At 40.3% G+C, this 17,382-nt stretch overlaps 1 protein-coding gene across 1 annotated transcript in view; it reads right to left on the bottom strand.

Moving 5' to 3' along the window:
• Positions 1 to 17,382, bottom strand: part of LOC126106529 (pecanex-like protein 1) — a 274,178-nt gene that overhangs the window by 131,789 nt on the left and 125,007 nt on the right. Inside the window, exons 12-14 of the mRNA XM_049912855.1 lie at positions 14,127 to 14,350; positions 6,079 to 6,233; positions 1,648 to 2,098 (exon numbers count right to left, since the gene is read on the bottom strand). Coding sequence (XP_049768812.1) covers positions 1,648 to 2,098; positions 6,079 to 6,233; positions 14,127 to 14,350 — 830 coding nt within the window. The remainder of the gene's footprint in view (positions 1 to 1,647; positions 2,099 to 6,078; positions 6,234 to 14,126; positions 14,351 to 17,382) is intronic.

The raw sequence follows: 17,382 nt of genomic DNA, 5'->3' as shown, positions 1-17,382 counted from the left end.
AAAATATTCACTGCATGAAGCCCTCTTCGCAATATTCAGTCAGAAACCAGCTGAGACGGATCTGAATTCAATGATAGTAGCAATTTGTGTTAGGTTCAAAACCAGTTGTCATTGCCAAGACATGACACTTGTCTCCAGTTCCTGTCACTTTGGATGTTTATAAAGCCACTGTCCTTACGCCACCTTGCGCAGCTGCGAGTGGCACATCACGACTTGTAGGCACATTGGACAGTTCGTGTTGATACACCACCAAGAGGGGCAACTTGAGAAATGAGTTTTGACACAACTTATGTTAGTATACTGAATAATGTGTGGGTCAATGGCACAAGCTTCCGTTAGGTCTCACAGCTACGGTGGTAAATTGTGGACTGAATGAATAGTTGGACAAGAATATTCTATACCACCAAAACTACTCTCAGCTGCCTCGGAGTAATTTTTTTAGATTCTTTAATTGGAACACTGAATAACAAATGTGCATTGATGAAACATATGTGAAGCACCTTCATTTTTCTGCAGAACTGTACTGCTTTGCCACACAATATAGTCATCTAGCCTATCAAGTACTGTCATGACTGTATTAAGAGCACACTATCTGGCAACAGTGGACTCTACACTGCGTTCATTAGCTTGTCAAGTGTCTGTACTTTTATGGAATATACTGGCATGATTTAAATGTTCATTTTAATGGGGTATTATCATGTGCTTTTGACAATACACAGTAATGTTAGGGCAGTACAGAGAGACTGTGGGTGACTGGTCGCCATTAATGGCCAGTTACTAAGTTCCTGGGTGCAAGCACACATTTAGACTCCCAGTTTTGTGAAGATACAAGTGATAGGAACTATGAGTTAAGAAAAGTAATGTGTTTCTACAGATGTGCACGAGCAGAGTTCGGCATTTTATTAAGGGACTAAATTACTATTTTGTAAATTATGACCTATTAAAATGGGTTACCCCAAAATGAAAGTAGAACTGTAGTAGAGATTAGCCATCCAAAATTTGAATCCGTATATGGGCAGACTTTAAGTGTGATTTCAATACATGTAGAATTCGTACAAACTGTTGATTTTTTAGAAAACGCATCTCTTAGTAAGTAATGAGCATTACTCTTGTTCGTGTTAGGCATTATCGGTGGTTTTTACGTTTCCTATTTTTTTCACGTGTGTATTGTCCCTAGTGTAGGAACTAGATGCGCACGTAAGTTTCCAGTTGACTTTCCATTACATACGCATTTCACAGGATATAACCTACCTTCCTGTACCTGCACTTACCTTGCAACAGGGTTAAAGGTCAGGTGCATTCCACATCAAGCAAAGTCATGTCCAGTGAAATGCCATAGCTAATGGGCACATGAAAACAGAAAACACGTAATCCACTGACATACCTAACGTGACTAAGTGAAGCGTGTTTGTTTCAAACAAAATAAACCTTCAACTGTATGAGACGGATAATATTTATTCTTACCTCCATGATAAACATAACTGAAGTAGCAACTAAGGCAGAACAGTTGCAACTATTAGTAAAATTGAAAGTACAATGGCCTGTAATTATCTCAAACCTCCAGGTTATATAGAACACACCTGTAATATGCACAAAGAGAGTGCAATACTGCTTGTAAGTGTATTACATTCTACCACAATTACTCACTGTCTCCAGTATGTACAGCCCGTGCCCGTGGTACGGCAGCAGGGGGGCGGCAACTCCTGCCTTCACCCGCCCGCCGCTGCCGCCACCCGAAGTCGCCGACACAGTCGACGAGTTGCTGGGGCTCTCCTCCCCGACTTCTGCTGCCGCGGCTGCCGCTGCCACAGCTATGGGCATCACGCCGTGGTTTGCCGTGCCGGCCCCACGCTCGTGAAACGTGTACGACATCCAGTTTCCGTGCTCGTCGCGAAAGCAGTGGACCGCACCTTCCGTCGTGTCGTCGTGCGAAGTCGCGATGTGCGTGCCGGCTCCCCCTGAAATGGCCGACGCCAGCGCCTCCATGGGGGTGTAAGTCGACGGCGGACAGGAACTGTTATTCCCGCCCGGCGGGGAAGTGGCCACAGGTGTGGACGAGGTCGCGAGTGGTGGATCGCGCACGACTCCGGGTCTCGACCTGCGACGACAGTCGTCGATCACGTAACAAAATATCAACTGCATCTGGAGTGATCCCAGTTGCCTAGCCATTACCCACACAACCTTTTGGCAACTTCTGAAACTGACTTTTTACATTGCAGAAAGCCACGATCTTAAATGTGCTTAGCAGACAGTGTAACAAACACATTCTGAAGCAAAATTCTTTAATTTTATTCTTCAACCTTGTGTCATACCACTGGTAATGTAACTACCAGTAGTTTCTAATTCTTACGAAGTCACCATCGGATGATCTACTTAAAGGCTATGAAACAAAAGCTGTAGTAAAATACTAAAAAAATAAATTATAAACTCAACTCAATTCCTGTACATTTTAATGCATTATACGGTAACTTGTCAAAGTAGAAGTGAACAGTGTACACGTACCTGCACCCTGATCTCTGACACTGGTGTTGCAGATACGTTTACCCCGTACACGCCTATCGTAACCTGTTCTGTTGTACTTGCACAGGTTACTGTGTAATGCATTAGAGTGCATAGAAATTAGTTCAAGTTTAGTACACCACACCATTTCAAATTAAAAGTTAAAATACATAATTTTCCTACATAAAGCAAATAGATAATTGACACACAGCAAAGCTACCATTACGAAGCAGCTAACATAGAAAAATAAATATAGCTGTGTCAATTTCCCCCCACAGTACAAAAGAAACACAGCAAAATTGATATCAACATAAATAAACGTTTGAATCTTGTAGCCCAGTATTCAAACTCATATGCTCCCACTTTACGCTAGTTGAACTCCTATCAACTCCTAAATGCTTCTTCCATACTGTGAGCTGCTGTCTTTACTACGTTCAATATTGGTATTCCATATTTGTATTCAACCCAGGATTTTCCATTTCTATATTAAAATGCTAACTACCACTAGTTGTGCCCTGACATGTGGAATATCCTACCACTAGCCTTCCCACCCCTTCCACAGTGATATTCCATCGCTCACCAAACCTACACAATATCCTCGTCCATTCCTAATCCACCCCATCTCCCAAATCCTTGCCTTGTGGCCGACACATCTGTAATAGAGCTAGATTCAAGACCTATCCCATACCACCCCCACCACCACCACCACCACCACCTACTCCATTCCAGTTACAAGCAACATCTATCCCATCAAAGGCAGAGCTACCTGTGAAGTCAGTCATATGATCTACAAGTTAAGCTGCAACTACTGTGCTACATACTACATGGGCAAGGCAACCAACAAGCTGTCTGTCCATATGAATGGGCACCGATAAACTGTGGCCAAGAGACAGCTGGGCCATCCAGTTGCTGAGCATGCTGCCCAAACAATGTTTTTCATATCAATGACTGCTTCACAGCCTGCATCATGTGGATCCTTCCAACCAACAGCAGCTTTATTCTATTGTGCATGTGGGAACTCTCCTTGCAATCTCCGTAATCCCTCTCCAGTCAAAAACAATCTCACCCAGCTATCCCCTTCTCTGCTCCCACTCCAGAACTTCACAGCTTTGTATTCCACCAGTACACCCACTGCCTTTTTCCCCCGTTCATTTCTCTCCTCTCCAACATCCCCCCCCCCCCCCCTCCCGACAGCACCTAGCTGCCCTAGCCTGTCGACATCACTCCCTGCATGCTCCCAAAAGCAGCACTTCACCCACCCTCCCCCACATCTACCCTGCTACCCATTCCCCTCCCCGACCCAGCCTCCTTGTCCTCCCCGCCACCCAGACTGTTCTTCCATTATGTGCAGTTGCTCACAGGGAAGCCTCAGTGCCCAGAGACAGTCGTCATGTATGTGTGTGTGTGTGTGTGTGTGTGTGTGTGTGTGTGTGATGTCTATTTAGAAGAAGACCTTTTGGCTGAAAGCTCGCATGTTTAGCAGTCTCTTTGTTGTGCCTCTCTGTGATTCAACGTCTCCTCTATATGGTGAGTAGCAGTCTATTCTTTTCACAATATTATCATTATTCCATGCTGGATTTTTCTTTTGTATAAGAATTGTACATCCATTGGTTTACATTTCTTTTCTCCCTAAAGCTTTTAACGCCATTTTTTTCTCTGATGAACTGCTTGTTGTGCGTCTCTGTGAAGTGACCAACAGCAATCTCCCATCACATTTACATCTACAAACACATTACAAAAATAGTCTATGAAGTGTACAGCAGAGGGTACTTATCATTGTACCACATGTTAAGAGTTTCTTCCCGTTCTACTCACTTAAGGAGATCAGAGGGGGTGACTCCTTATTTGCCTCTGTGCATGCCATAATTAGTGTAACTGTGTCTTCGTGATCCCTCTGGGAGCAATACATAGAGGGTAGTAGTAAATTCGTCACTTCATATGGATTCTTAAAACTTTGTTAAGTACGCTATCACGGGATAACAAACTTCTATGTTCCAGCGTCTGCCACTTCATGTTTTTTAACATTTCTGTGATGTTCTCATCTAATTTTAAGAAAACATTTGTGTGGCTCTTCTTTGTACACGTCCAATATAACCCATTAGTCTTATCTGTTCAGGGTCCCACACATTTGAGCAGAATTTTAAGACAGGTATTCTAGTGGTCCTAATACCGACTTCCCATTACCAAAAACAATCAAGGTGACTGTCGAAAAAGTGTACCTTGAGGCTCATCAAACAACTTAAAGTACTGAACTTTCCCATCATGACAGCTGCAACAGAAATATATAGTGTGGGTCCTTTTTGTTACCTAAGAACTCAGTAACTACCTCCTTGAATGATAGAGAAATGTTCCTCTCACTTCAGGGCTGTCAGGAGCGATCACAAATGGTGCAGCCTGACTAAGCAGTCACCAGCCAAAGCCACTTACAAATTAACTGTGTAACGATGTTGTGCCATATGATGCTGCACACCGTGTGGGTTTTCTCGTGCCCACAAACATTCATTGTGGAGATTAAATACAGTGTCATTAGTGACTGTGGCATCATCAGAGAACAACACGTAAGCTGAGAAATGTATATTTTGTTGCAGAAACGAATGTGCAAAATGCACTCAAGCAGGATTGTTACCAGGGTGCAATAACAGCACCCTCTGGGGACGAAAGTTATGTAACAACTCTGTGTTCAAAATACACTGGACACTGCTACAAGACATTCTTACATCCAAGGCAACAGCTCATATGCTGGTGCTCAGATTACTCTCAGCGGCACCTAACACACTTCCTTTCCCACCACCAAATGTGCCGACTGTGGCCTCCCTCATTAGCTACAGCATTTCGTAATGACTTGTATTTGTCCAAATTTCAATGAAGACTTGCAAACAAACTGTGGTATGGCTGATGTCTGTCTAGAAAGCATACTGAAAATGTATGCAGCAGCTCAACCACTTCATTCAGCTATTCCATAAATTAAGTGCATGTCTGCAAGCTCTCCAGTATAGACAATTCCACGCTCCTCGCATGCTTGATAGCTCAAATGAGGAAATCCTCACATTCCTTCCAGTACTCTCGGGTAAAGCACCACCTAGTGGTGTATGATGATGTTGCAGCTATAGGCTGTTATGCAATTCTCAGTCCTTACAATGAGCCCCACCTACCCTAAAAGTCGGCTGCAAAGTTTCTGGAACACTCTGTATATTAATTATATTTTAAAGTGAAATGGCATATGAAATGCATAAAATTAAAATGTCTAAAAACATGTATGTTTAAATGTCTGAGTGTTCATTGTAAAACAAGTGTGTGAGATACATCTTTTCTGTTATCATATTAGGTTTCAGCACACTAAATACCAAAATAGATTACACAAGTGAATTGCAGAGCTGAACTGATAATGTGTACCACAAGCCTGGTGGCCCTTCCATGAATGAAACTTTCCTTGTGAATGTAGAAGAAGATGGGAGTAGCTACAGGAATCTATAGTCATATATGCGTAAACGAGATACTCGACAGTTAACATACGAACACATACAGATTGGCTCAATCGGCCTGTGTAACTTTCTTCAATTTAAAAGCATTGTCAGGCACCTGTGAGCTCGATTTCCCCGCCTGATGCGTCGGTGGCGTGACCGAACAGGAGGTCCGCTCGGTGTGTTGGCACTGAAACCCAAGCTTTCCAAATCGCCCATTATTTCACGGCGAGCAGCGAGGAAAGCGGCAACCCATGGGACTGGTGTCAGCACCTGAAGAAAAATTGTCACCAGTCACTGATACGAGATCCACAACAATGGGAAAACTAATGGCTAACATATGCTTCTGAAATATACTATCATTCAAAGAAGCTGATAATATTGGTGCCATGAACAAAGTATCAGCAAATCAGGCTCCTGTCTATCCAGCCTCTTCAGCAGTGGTCAAAAGTCAAAATTATAATATAAAAGAAGTGGGAAGGTACAGAATGCAACAGGAACAGTGAGCCAATTTAAACATTACATTCAAACATGAAGAATTAGAAGTAGATATTATAAATTAATGTAGATTGTATTAAAGAACACTTTAAACCATTCATTACGTCTACATTTACCGTATTTACTTGAAGCTAAGCCGCACTCGAATCTAAGCAGCACCTGAAAAATGAGACTCGAAATCAAGGAAAAATAATTTTCCTGAATCTAAGCCGCATGTGGAATTTGAGACACGAAATTCAAGACGAGAGAAAAGTCTTAGACTGCACCTCCAAATCGAAACAAAGTTGGACCATTGTAACGTGAGACACAATTTAGGTCAAATGGATGAAGATACAGCTACAGTAGTTTGGTTCGAGTCCTAAGATTAACAATTAAGATTTACAAAGTAACCATTGCTATGTATCAGGCACTCCATCCGTATTTATACGGGTACCCTTCCTTTTTCACGTGCTTCGTATGGTTTGAATCGATTGCTTATTGTGCTTTGATCTGATAAGTGCCGTTCTCTTTGTTATAGGTGTTTACGTCACTCTAAGCTGAAACTGCATTATTGTACTGTGTCATGCATTGTTTGTCGCATTCTGATAAAGAGTGTTTATGGCCTGTAGCTGCCCGGGGCATGGCTCGCTTTTGTGCGTGCTACCGCCGCTTACAATAAAAAAAAGGAGAGGAATTGTCTCATAAGCAAAACAAAGGCAAGAGACTGCTATTTGTTGTTACTTACATTGCTGCTTTCTTTGACAATGATCAAAAAGAACCAAATAATATACTGTGTATGATAGAAGATGTTCTGAACGAGAGTTTAGTGAAAATTTTTCTCCGTTTGAAAATCTTTGCAGACGCCGTTTTAGTACATTACATTCTGCACATAAATTAGAGTCATCTTAAGATTTAAAAATCTAGTCAGTTGCCGTGCTTTTCTGACAATCACTATTCAGCATAAGAATAATAGGAATATAAACAAGACATGATATGTATATTCTTCCGTGTTTGCTGCTGTCTCACTCTAGTTTCGTAGTTTATTAGGCAGACAGGATTTAAATGAGATAGCAGCAAACACGAAAGAATACACGGCATTATGCTTACATTCTTCTACCTTTTCTTTTAATTTATTTTCTGACGCAGAGGTTTTGGTGCCAGTATTTATCTTTGTGCCTGCAAAGCATGCCTGTGTAGCGCTCATATATTTGATGGCAGAAGTTAGTTGTGGTGGCACCTACCAACATTTTTCAGAACTTCCGCTTACTTTGCACTCGATTCTAAGCCGCAGGCGGTTTTTTAGATTACAAAAACCTGAAAAAAAGCGCGACTTAGATTCGAGTAAATACGGTACATCTATACTCTGCAAAAGGTACGTTCCATTGTACCACTTATTAGGGTATCTTCCTGTTTCATTCACATATGGAGCATAGGATGACATTGTTTGAATGCCTCCGTGCATGCTGTAATCTTTCTAATCTCATCTCCACAATCCTTATGTGGATGATATGTAGGGGTTCTAGTATATTCCTACAGTCACCATTTAAAGCCTATTCTTAGAACTCTGTTAGTAGACTTTCTTGGGACAGTTCACATTTATCTGTGACACACTCCTACGGGTCAAACAAACCTGTGACCATTTGTGCTGCTCTTCTCAGTATACCTTTAATATCCCATGTTAGTATATTTGGTATGGGTTCAACACACTTGAGCAACATTCTAGAACTGTTCGCACGAGTTATTTGTAAGCAATCTCCTTTGAAGACTTTATAAACATCTGTGTCACACATTCTGTACTAGGTACCCATTTTGACATATACTACAGAAACATGGACAAGAAGAAGAGTTATAAAAGCAGAGAAAAGGCCAGCAGAATGAAGTTCTTGAGGACTAAGGACTAAGATTAGACTAGATAAATACAACCCAAGACTGGGTTGATATGGACACACGAGAAGACTGAGAGAGAACGAAGATCTCGCCAGTGTCCTACCTCATATGGAAACAGAGAGATGGTCAGTAATAATTATCTCCATATGGCGTATTTTGGGTTCCTTCAGTCACACATCTCATCTGGCCTTCTCAGGTGTGGACACCTCATATCAGCAACATTTAAAAGTACAAAAAAAAAGTTGTCCATATATTATGTAAGGCTGGTCTTAAAGAGTACTGCCGCCCTCTTTTTACCAGGCTTAAGCTAGTAACAGTTGTGAACCTGTCCATCCATGAGTCTGCACTCCGTGTCTTCTAGTAAGTGTTTGCTTTGATGACACTGCAAAATAGCTTGACAGTAACACACAGCCATTAAAAATGGAATTTGTTGACATTCACAGCTAAACCATCCACTCCATTATTTTGTTTTTATATGCATTTATTTAGCAGATTTTTTATGTGCTGGTCCTACAACATTACAGAACAGGTAACAAGTGAACAACCAAGTAGTTGAATAAATCTACTACAAAGCCGATGTACCCCAACTAATAAACACACACACACACACACACACACACACACACACACACACACACACACACAGAGAGAGAGAGAGAGAGAGAGAGAGAGAGAGAGAGAAAATCGGTAATAGTTAAATTGCACATCTCATAGTTTATGTTTAATATTCATACACAATGTGCACCAAAAGACCTGTCAGAGACTTGTCAATTGTACAATATAAGCTTTTTGATTTCACCTTGCAGTTTATGTTCTTATAATGAAAAATTCATTACATGTGCTGCAAACAAACACATCAGACTATACAACACAACCTTTATTTTGCATTCACACTCATGGGCTTCCCCAGCTAACAATCAAATTATCACCTTGTGATCTAACCTAAGACATTGAGTTATGTTACAAATAAGTCTAGCCCCACAATCAAGATCTCAACAGGTTAACTAACACACTCAAGCCCTGTTGTCCCTTGTAAAATTTAGTTTAACACCTTCATTATCTTCTGTTGTGTCATAAACCAATATAACAGCATCAGAAGAAAAGGGCAATACAACGTACTGAAAGAGTTTGATGGCACCTTTTTTATTTTATTCAGCCTCAGTAGTATGTAATAAGATGGGTAATTTGATTCTTAATAGGTTGAGTTGAGTATTAGTCAAGTCGCACAATGACTTGATCTATCCGGTACAACTAGAGTAGTAAGTTTCTCTGTCAAACAAAGCAATTAAGTCTCCGTTAAGCATTCGGTATAAACACTGCAGTCCTTCTAACATAAAAGAAACTTCTCAAAATACGTAGGGCTCTGCTAAGGGATAGATACTTCAAACTAGGAAAATGGTTAGAAACTACTGACCAGACTAACATTAGCAGTGTGAGACATTACAGGCTTAACAATCAACTAAAGGTCCTTATTTTTGCAACCCATAGGTCCTATATCTCGATTATCTCACGCACGGTAGTAATATTCAGTTTCCAGGAATTTAATGGAAAATGCATATAGCTGAAACTGAATTGAAGTTACAGGCAAATGTACTTAGTTGCTCTTAATCATCTTACTTCCCCAATATTTTTAGGCGACTTTATGTAGCCAACTCACCTATCCAGCTGACTCTGGATTCAAATCTAAATTGGCCTAAAAACTATTTTAAACCAGCATCTGGATGATAAAAGGAACAAATGAACAGTGTTATTAACACTGTTAAGTGTGGAATGTTGTTGCTTCACACTCGCCGCAGAGGTAGTTGGCAGCTGTGGAATATAAGCACCTCTTGCTCTCCTTTTAGTTTCTCCCTTCCTCATCTTTCTCTGCAATGTGACCGTGAGATTTTATATTCTAAATTACAACACATTTAAAAATCACAATATCAACAAACTGATAACCATATAATTAACTGCATTTTTCCTGAAAGTTTATCAGTACCTGAGGTGCTGCAGCTATTAATCTCGTCACTAAATACTGAATTGTGGCCTGTAACAACAAACTACATCATAACCCCACTTTTACGTTCCTGGAATTGACATTTTCCCACCATTTATGACATTTTTTATCGGTCCCGTCAAATTTCCAATACCCACATTGTCAATTTGCACATGTTTTGCATAACTTATTTATAATTTTCCTGTGATTAATGCATTACGAAAAAATGTTTATGAGAAAAAAATGATGCTGGCCGTCCAGTAGTGTTTACAAATATTATGTGGTTAAGTTTCTTGACACGGGGGCACTCTACTCAGCAGATTTTAACCAGTAAACATGTACAAGTTGGAGCAATTTGTGCCATATCTCCCGCCACTGCCGAGCTCTATCTGGTTTGGTGGCTGATGGGAGTAACTAGGTTCGTTGGAATGAAGATATCGTGACCAATCACAACCATTTCCAAACTGTCTCTACTGCACAGAAGCAGTTTCGTGATTGTTGTGATCATCGTGACATCGCTGTCGAACCATATTTAGCGTGTTTCGGCGTATAGCCACTTGAAGCACTAGTTGACACCATCATTCACTTTGCATTGCTCAAATGTTTTTAGTTTAAACACAGCACCAGTTACGTAATTTATTCATGCTGAGCAAAAAATGTTTCGAGAATTTATTCTCGTTGTCAAGTGCAGTATTTACATATGTATTTTTTGTGATGTTACACAAACAAACAATGTAAGTGATAGTTTGCGCGTGTGTGTGTGGTTTTCTACACAACTGACGAGGCCCAGTAACTGATAACCCCCAGTACCTGATAACTGCAAAAAGACGACTACAGTGCAAGAGATGCAAAATAACACATATTCAAACACCATACAAAATACTTATTTACATATTTGCACTTGACAAGGAGAAAAAAAATTTTCGAAACGCTTCATGCTAAGCTCGAAAAAATACGTTAACTAGTGCAGTATTTCATTACTTACATAACAAATTACAATTGCAAGCTTTCAAAAACATCGATTATGACATATGAAATGGAGTCAAACATTCCTACTTCCCAGACAGTTATTAGTTCCAGTTACGGCAGTGGTTTTAGTTAGATAATAAACCTTCATTACATAATAAATTAGTTCCTGACAAGCCTTTTCACGCCTCTTATGTACGTATATCATACATGAAGTGCAAGGGTGCCTCCTGTATGTAAATTTTATAGCTTAAAACATTATTTCCCACATTTTACATTTTCCTGTGTTCTACACAATTTTTTGGAAGTCCCGTGAAAAGTGTAAAAGCAGGATTTCACTGTATCCCTTCGCACCTGCTTCCCTTCTCCCACCTTCCCTCTCCCTCCCTCCCACCCTCTTCTCCCTCAACACGTGGACACACACACACACACACAGTTTTTCTCTCACATAACAGTTTTTCTTCTCTATTGCCAAAATGCTTTCAGTCAAGAGTTACATATTTCACAAACATTTTGCTTTTGAATAAAACACAAAACTGTTTACTAATGTTACAGAATATAATATGGCAACTATGTAGGGTCTGTTCAAAGAATTCCGAAACTTTGTCCACTTTCTTTTTAAATGCTTGCTTTTTATTTATTGTGCATGGTCTCCTTCAAAATGCTCTCCTCCACAAATGATACATTGCCCCCAATGTCATTTCCACTTCCAGAAGCAGTCTTTGTACGCTTCTTGCTGGATCATACAAGGTGTTGTCTGTGAATTTTCTTCTATCTTGCCTATCATTGCAAATCTTAGTCCTTTCAACTGGATTTTTAACTTTGGAAATAAAAATAAGTCTACACGGCACCAGTCTGGAGAGTACGGAGGATGAGGCAAAACACTGATTTCATTTTTTGTGCAATAGTCATGCACCAACAGGGATAATATGTGGGTGCATTACACGATGTTATAGCCACGAATTGTCTCGCCACATTTCAGGCCGTTTCCTTCACACGTTTTCTCATAGGCATCACAAGATGTCCTGACAGTAGCATTGATTAACAGTTTGTCCCTGTGGTACAAATTCATGGTGAACTAATCCTTCAAAGTCAACGGAAATTATCAGCATGTATTTGACATCTGACCTTACCTGAGAAACTTTTTTTGTCTTTGAGAACCTTTCCCAACCTATTGTGAACAAAGGACCTTGGTCTCCACATGATAACTGTAGACCCGGGTCTCATCACCACTTGTGAGTTTCTTAAAGAACATCTTGTCCTCATTTGCACAATCCAAAAGATCTTTAGAGATTGTGAAGTGAAGGTCTTCCCAACTTGCCTCATGAGCCGTGGAACAAACCTGGTGGCAACACAATGCATTCTAAGATGCTGTGTCAGGATTTTATGAAACGATCCAACTGAGATGTTACATTCTTCTGAAATCTCTCTGACAGTCAGTCTTTGATTGGCACACACAATTTCACTTATGTTCGTGACACGAGTGTCATCAGTAGATGTCGAAAGACATCCTGAATGAGGGTCATCTTTAACTTCCGTCTGGCCATTTTAAAACCACGTCAACCATTTGTAACACCGAGTACAGCTTAAGCACTCTTCATCGTAGGCTTCCTGTATCATTTGGTGTGTCTCTGTAAAGGTTTTCTCGAGCCTGCAGCTCCTATAACCCTGCCATCTCCAAATTTCCAAATTGTGTGACACAATCTTCTACTCAATACAGCACTGAACAATAACTGAAATACATACAACAACGAACTTCCAGCAGTTATACATTAAATACAGGCATACATAGGGATGTCAACTGCATTTTGCTCCAACACACCACTGGCACAAAATTACGAATGTTCCAAAATTTTTTGAACAGACCTCATATTCCAGTTTAAAACAACAAAACATCATAAATAATACTGATTTGAGCTATCAGAAATGTATTACAAGGTAAAGAGAAAGTCTGACTCCCACACTCTCCTCTAAGTTTCATCAATATCAAGCTATGGATTTTCATTGCCTTTTATGTGTGTGAACGCCTATGTAGAATTCACATTTATAAATGCCTGCTGCAGACTTTGCTCAATAATCCTACATATTTTGCACATATAACAACATTTTTATAACATTTATTCAACACGCAACCAAAACAGCACAATATATTGAAGAAATTATAGAACAAAAACTTTTTCTCTTTTTACGTATTTCTCTTTGCATCCATAGCAACAGCAGCAACAAATGTTCATTCTGCAAAATTATAAAAGGATGATATAATTAGTATTCCACATTAACACAATAATTAATAAACAGTCAAATGTGTAATGCAAAGCTTGTATTACTTATATAAATAGTAGCAAAGAAGTCAGAGATAGCTTTCAGCTTGCAGTAATTACACTTGATCACATTTCATCAGTACAGTCCACAGAGAAATCTGTGTATGTAAAGTCATTCTTTTATAGAGAGTTTCTTTATACTATTACATATGAAGGAAGTGATTACGTAAGCTACAATCTGAATCTGGTCATTTTCTTTTTCTGAAACTCATGGGTACACAGAAGCATGCACGCGTACACGCGCACGCGCCCCCCCCCCCTCCCCTCCCCCCCCCCCCCCCCCCCCCACACACACACAGTATAAGCAAGCATAAGTTAAGAAGAAATTTGCCTGGTCACATGTTTTGTCCTACCATCTACTTCAAGGAGACAGCTTCTACTGATAAAGATTTCACGTAGCAACATTTATCAGTCTTCCTTATGTGTTTGTCCGTAACTCTGTGCTTCATCTATTCAAAGAGTTCTGTTCATTACAATGTATATTCCACGGACTTGCCACTGTCACAGTAAGCTAACAAAGACTCAGGTCGAGCTCACCTCATCGTCCCCTGCACGAGACCGGTGAGGTGGAGGCATCAGTCTCAGCTGGGAACCCTGCGAGGAAGTCCGCCGCGCTCGGGGCACCTCGGGTCGACTGCCGTCCCCGGCACCCACTTCGCCCGAGTCCTTCCGCTGCAGAGGAGGAGCTCCGTCAGAAGACTTCACTCTGTAGGAACTGCCATTTATTTTCTCATCCGGGCTCTCTCTTTCGGCTGATGCACCTGCAAAAATTGCCAACTGTGAAACGCGACCAAATCGAACTGGTGCATACGGTTGGTGGACTTAGAAATTTAAAAACAGGCGAGAACAGATACACGTTATATAATAACCACACGTACAATTTGAGACGATACACGAGGAGCTTACGAAGACCGTATGCAGCAAGTGACATTTTGTACATCAATAGGTGAAAGGTGGTCGATTTAATGAGAATTTTATGTTTAACTTTTATTCCACTGGATCCTCACATCTATACTACCCGCCTGTTGAACACCTCTTTACAATTAAAGAAACTTTTATTGGCAAAAAAATATAAATATCTAAATCTTGAACCATCAAATGTTAAAAAAACAAAAACAATACACATACAAAACTTAAAAACGAACAGCGTGTTTATGGTGGCCCATAAAAATGAACCCCTGCAGAATTCACCTGGAATGACGATACCGCTTGAAGGATGGAAATGAATCGCTTGAAAATGGCTTCAGAACCAAAATTGCCATAGTGTCCAAAAGGAAATACATAGCAAAAGTCAAATTGCACAAGCATTATTATGTACAAAATTCTACATAGCCATGACACCTTACAATAGGAAAATCACCACCCAGATTTATTTGGAGAAACACAACAAACCAAAATAATTATAACTGGATCACATAAAGTGTCACTATAACACAATCGAGCAGATCTATTTATTCACTAACAGCTTTTGTTTTCCTACTTTCCCATTCATTCAATGAGCTACAATTACCTCCAGACAATGAAATGGCCCTAAAATGTTACATCAAAAGTCTTTTGTTTGACACTAGTAGCCCTCAACTTCGTAGAGAGCTGCACATTTTTCTAACTAATTTTTTTTAGTTTTAGCAGCACTGAGAAAAGATGTGCTCACAATGAAGCCGTGAGTAAACAGCAGTCCTCCAATTAATTTTACCAAGTTGTGGATATGTCTCTGCAATCCTTCACACCAAATCTTCACATTATTACAATTTCATTGCTATATGTAATAGAATTCTTTCAGTATAGTGAAATTTTTCTAACCTCGGAACTAACTTGTGATTGGCACAGCCACATCTGTCTCTCGTGCGAACATTCATCCCGCGCAGATTTAACATTGTATCCGGGAACGAAAAAATTTGCTTAGGTCTAAAACTGATCTCTCTTATTTGTGGCAATAACTGTTAAAGGGCAGTTTGGCATTCACTGCTTGATTGTCAAGTCAAAAAATAGCAATATAATAAAATAGAATTCCTAACATAAATGTCATTTTCCCCTTTTCTGCTATTTTTTGCATATACATATATTAGGCATGTATGAAAAATATAAATTCTAATCCAAGATGAATTTTTCAAAACCTTATTACAAAGTGTACAGTTTACAGGCTGCTGCTAACAGAATAAATATTTCAGGTTAAAATATCATATTTAAATACACACTCTGTGGGATAAAAAACACACACCACAAAGGAATTATGCAAATGGGATGGAAATTGGCAAATGTGATGTACATGCACAGACAAACAACTGATTACAATTTCAAAAAAATTAGATTATTTATTCAAGAGAAAGCACTTGACAAATTGAGAAAGTCAGAAAGGTGTCAGTCCACCTCCGGCCCTTAAATATGCAGTTATTTAGCTCGGCATCAATTGATAGAGCTGTCGGATGTCCTACTGGGGGATATCGTGCCACATAAGGTCATAAAAATCCTGAGCTGGTTGGACAGCCCTGTCCATAATGCTCCAAATGTTGTCAACTGGGGAGGCAGGCTTTGGGAAGTACAAAGACAAGAAGCAGAAACTCTCACTGTGTGTATGTGTGTGTGTGTGTGTGTGTGTGTGTGTGCATTATATTCCTGAAATTTAAGTCCAGGTTGGCTTGCCATGCAGGGCAACAGAACGGGAAGGGGAATATCGTCGACATATCACTGAGCTGTAAGGGTGCTGTGGATGACAATCAAAGGGGTCCTGCTATGAAATGAAATGGCACCCCAGACCAACACTCCTTGTTGTTGGGCCACATGGAAGGTGAAAGTCAGGTCGAAATCGCACTGCTGCTGCCCAAGGTGTCTCAAGATACACCTTCACTGGTCACGGGCGCTCAATTCAAAGTGAGACTCATCACTGAAGACAATTCTACTGCGCTCGATGAGATTCTGGGACAAATGTGCTCAACACCATTGCAAACGGGCTTGTCAATGTACAGAGCTCAATGAATGATAGGTGGCAGATGGTGTGCCGCGGGTTCAGCCCCCTTTCTGTGAGCCACTTATTAATGGTGTTTGTGGTACATGTGCATGTGGTGCATGTAGCACCAGCTACACGTCAAATCGACGAAAGTGACAAATCTAGAGCTCCGAGTGCCTTTGTGACGATGGCTCGGTCCTTACATTCTCTACGTCGACCGCTTCCCTCTCGATGCTGTGTTCAGCTATTGCTCATCCGTTCGTGTCGACATCACCGAATAGTGGCATCACTCCTATCGAAATGTCAAGCAACTCGTCTATTACTCCAACTTGCTTCTTCGAGCCCAACTACACGTTCTCTCTGAAACGCCGACATCTGCGTCTACTGTTCATGCGGCAGTTGCTGTCCGACTAAGTACACGGAATTAAATTTGTAGAGACTTTATTCCCTGGTATCGACGTGCCCCCATTCACCGTCCTCACCAGCTGCACAGTGCAGCTGCGCTGCAGGGTCAGACATTTGTCGACTGGCCGCCAAAGTGTACAATTTTGCATTTTCCGTCAATACGTGTACGAATATCAATTTGTGACCAATTTGCACAATACCTTTGTGGTGTTTTTTTTTTTTTTTTTTTCTTAGAGTGTATACTGAAAATTTTAGGTTCCTATAAAGCATGTGCACTTGAAAATGATACTCATTTATAAATATTTGTTTTATAGTTGACATATATCATTTGCAAGCCTTAATTTCATTTCACTAAAGAACATTTTGTCTTTACTGAAAAGTAAGTAGTTACAAAGTTATATCCATACAAAATTATTGCACTCTTCAGAACCAGGTTTTAAATTG

Source organism: Schistocerca cancellata, chromosome 10 (genome assembly GCF_023864275.1).
Source record: "Schistocerca cancellata isolate TAMUIC-IGC-003103 chromosome 10, iqSchCanc2.1, whole genome shotgun sequence".
In the NCBI taxonomy this organism is placed as follows: Eukaryota; Metazoa; Arthropoda; class Insecta; order Orthoptera; family Acrididae; genus Schistocerca; species Schistocerca cancellata.
The sequence above is the reverse complement of the archived record's forward strand: the minus strand, read 5'-3'. Positions and strand labels throughout refer to the sequence as shown.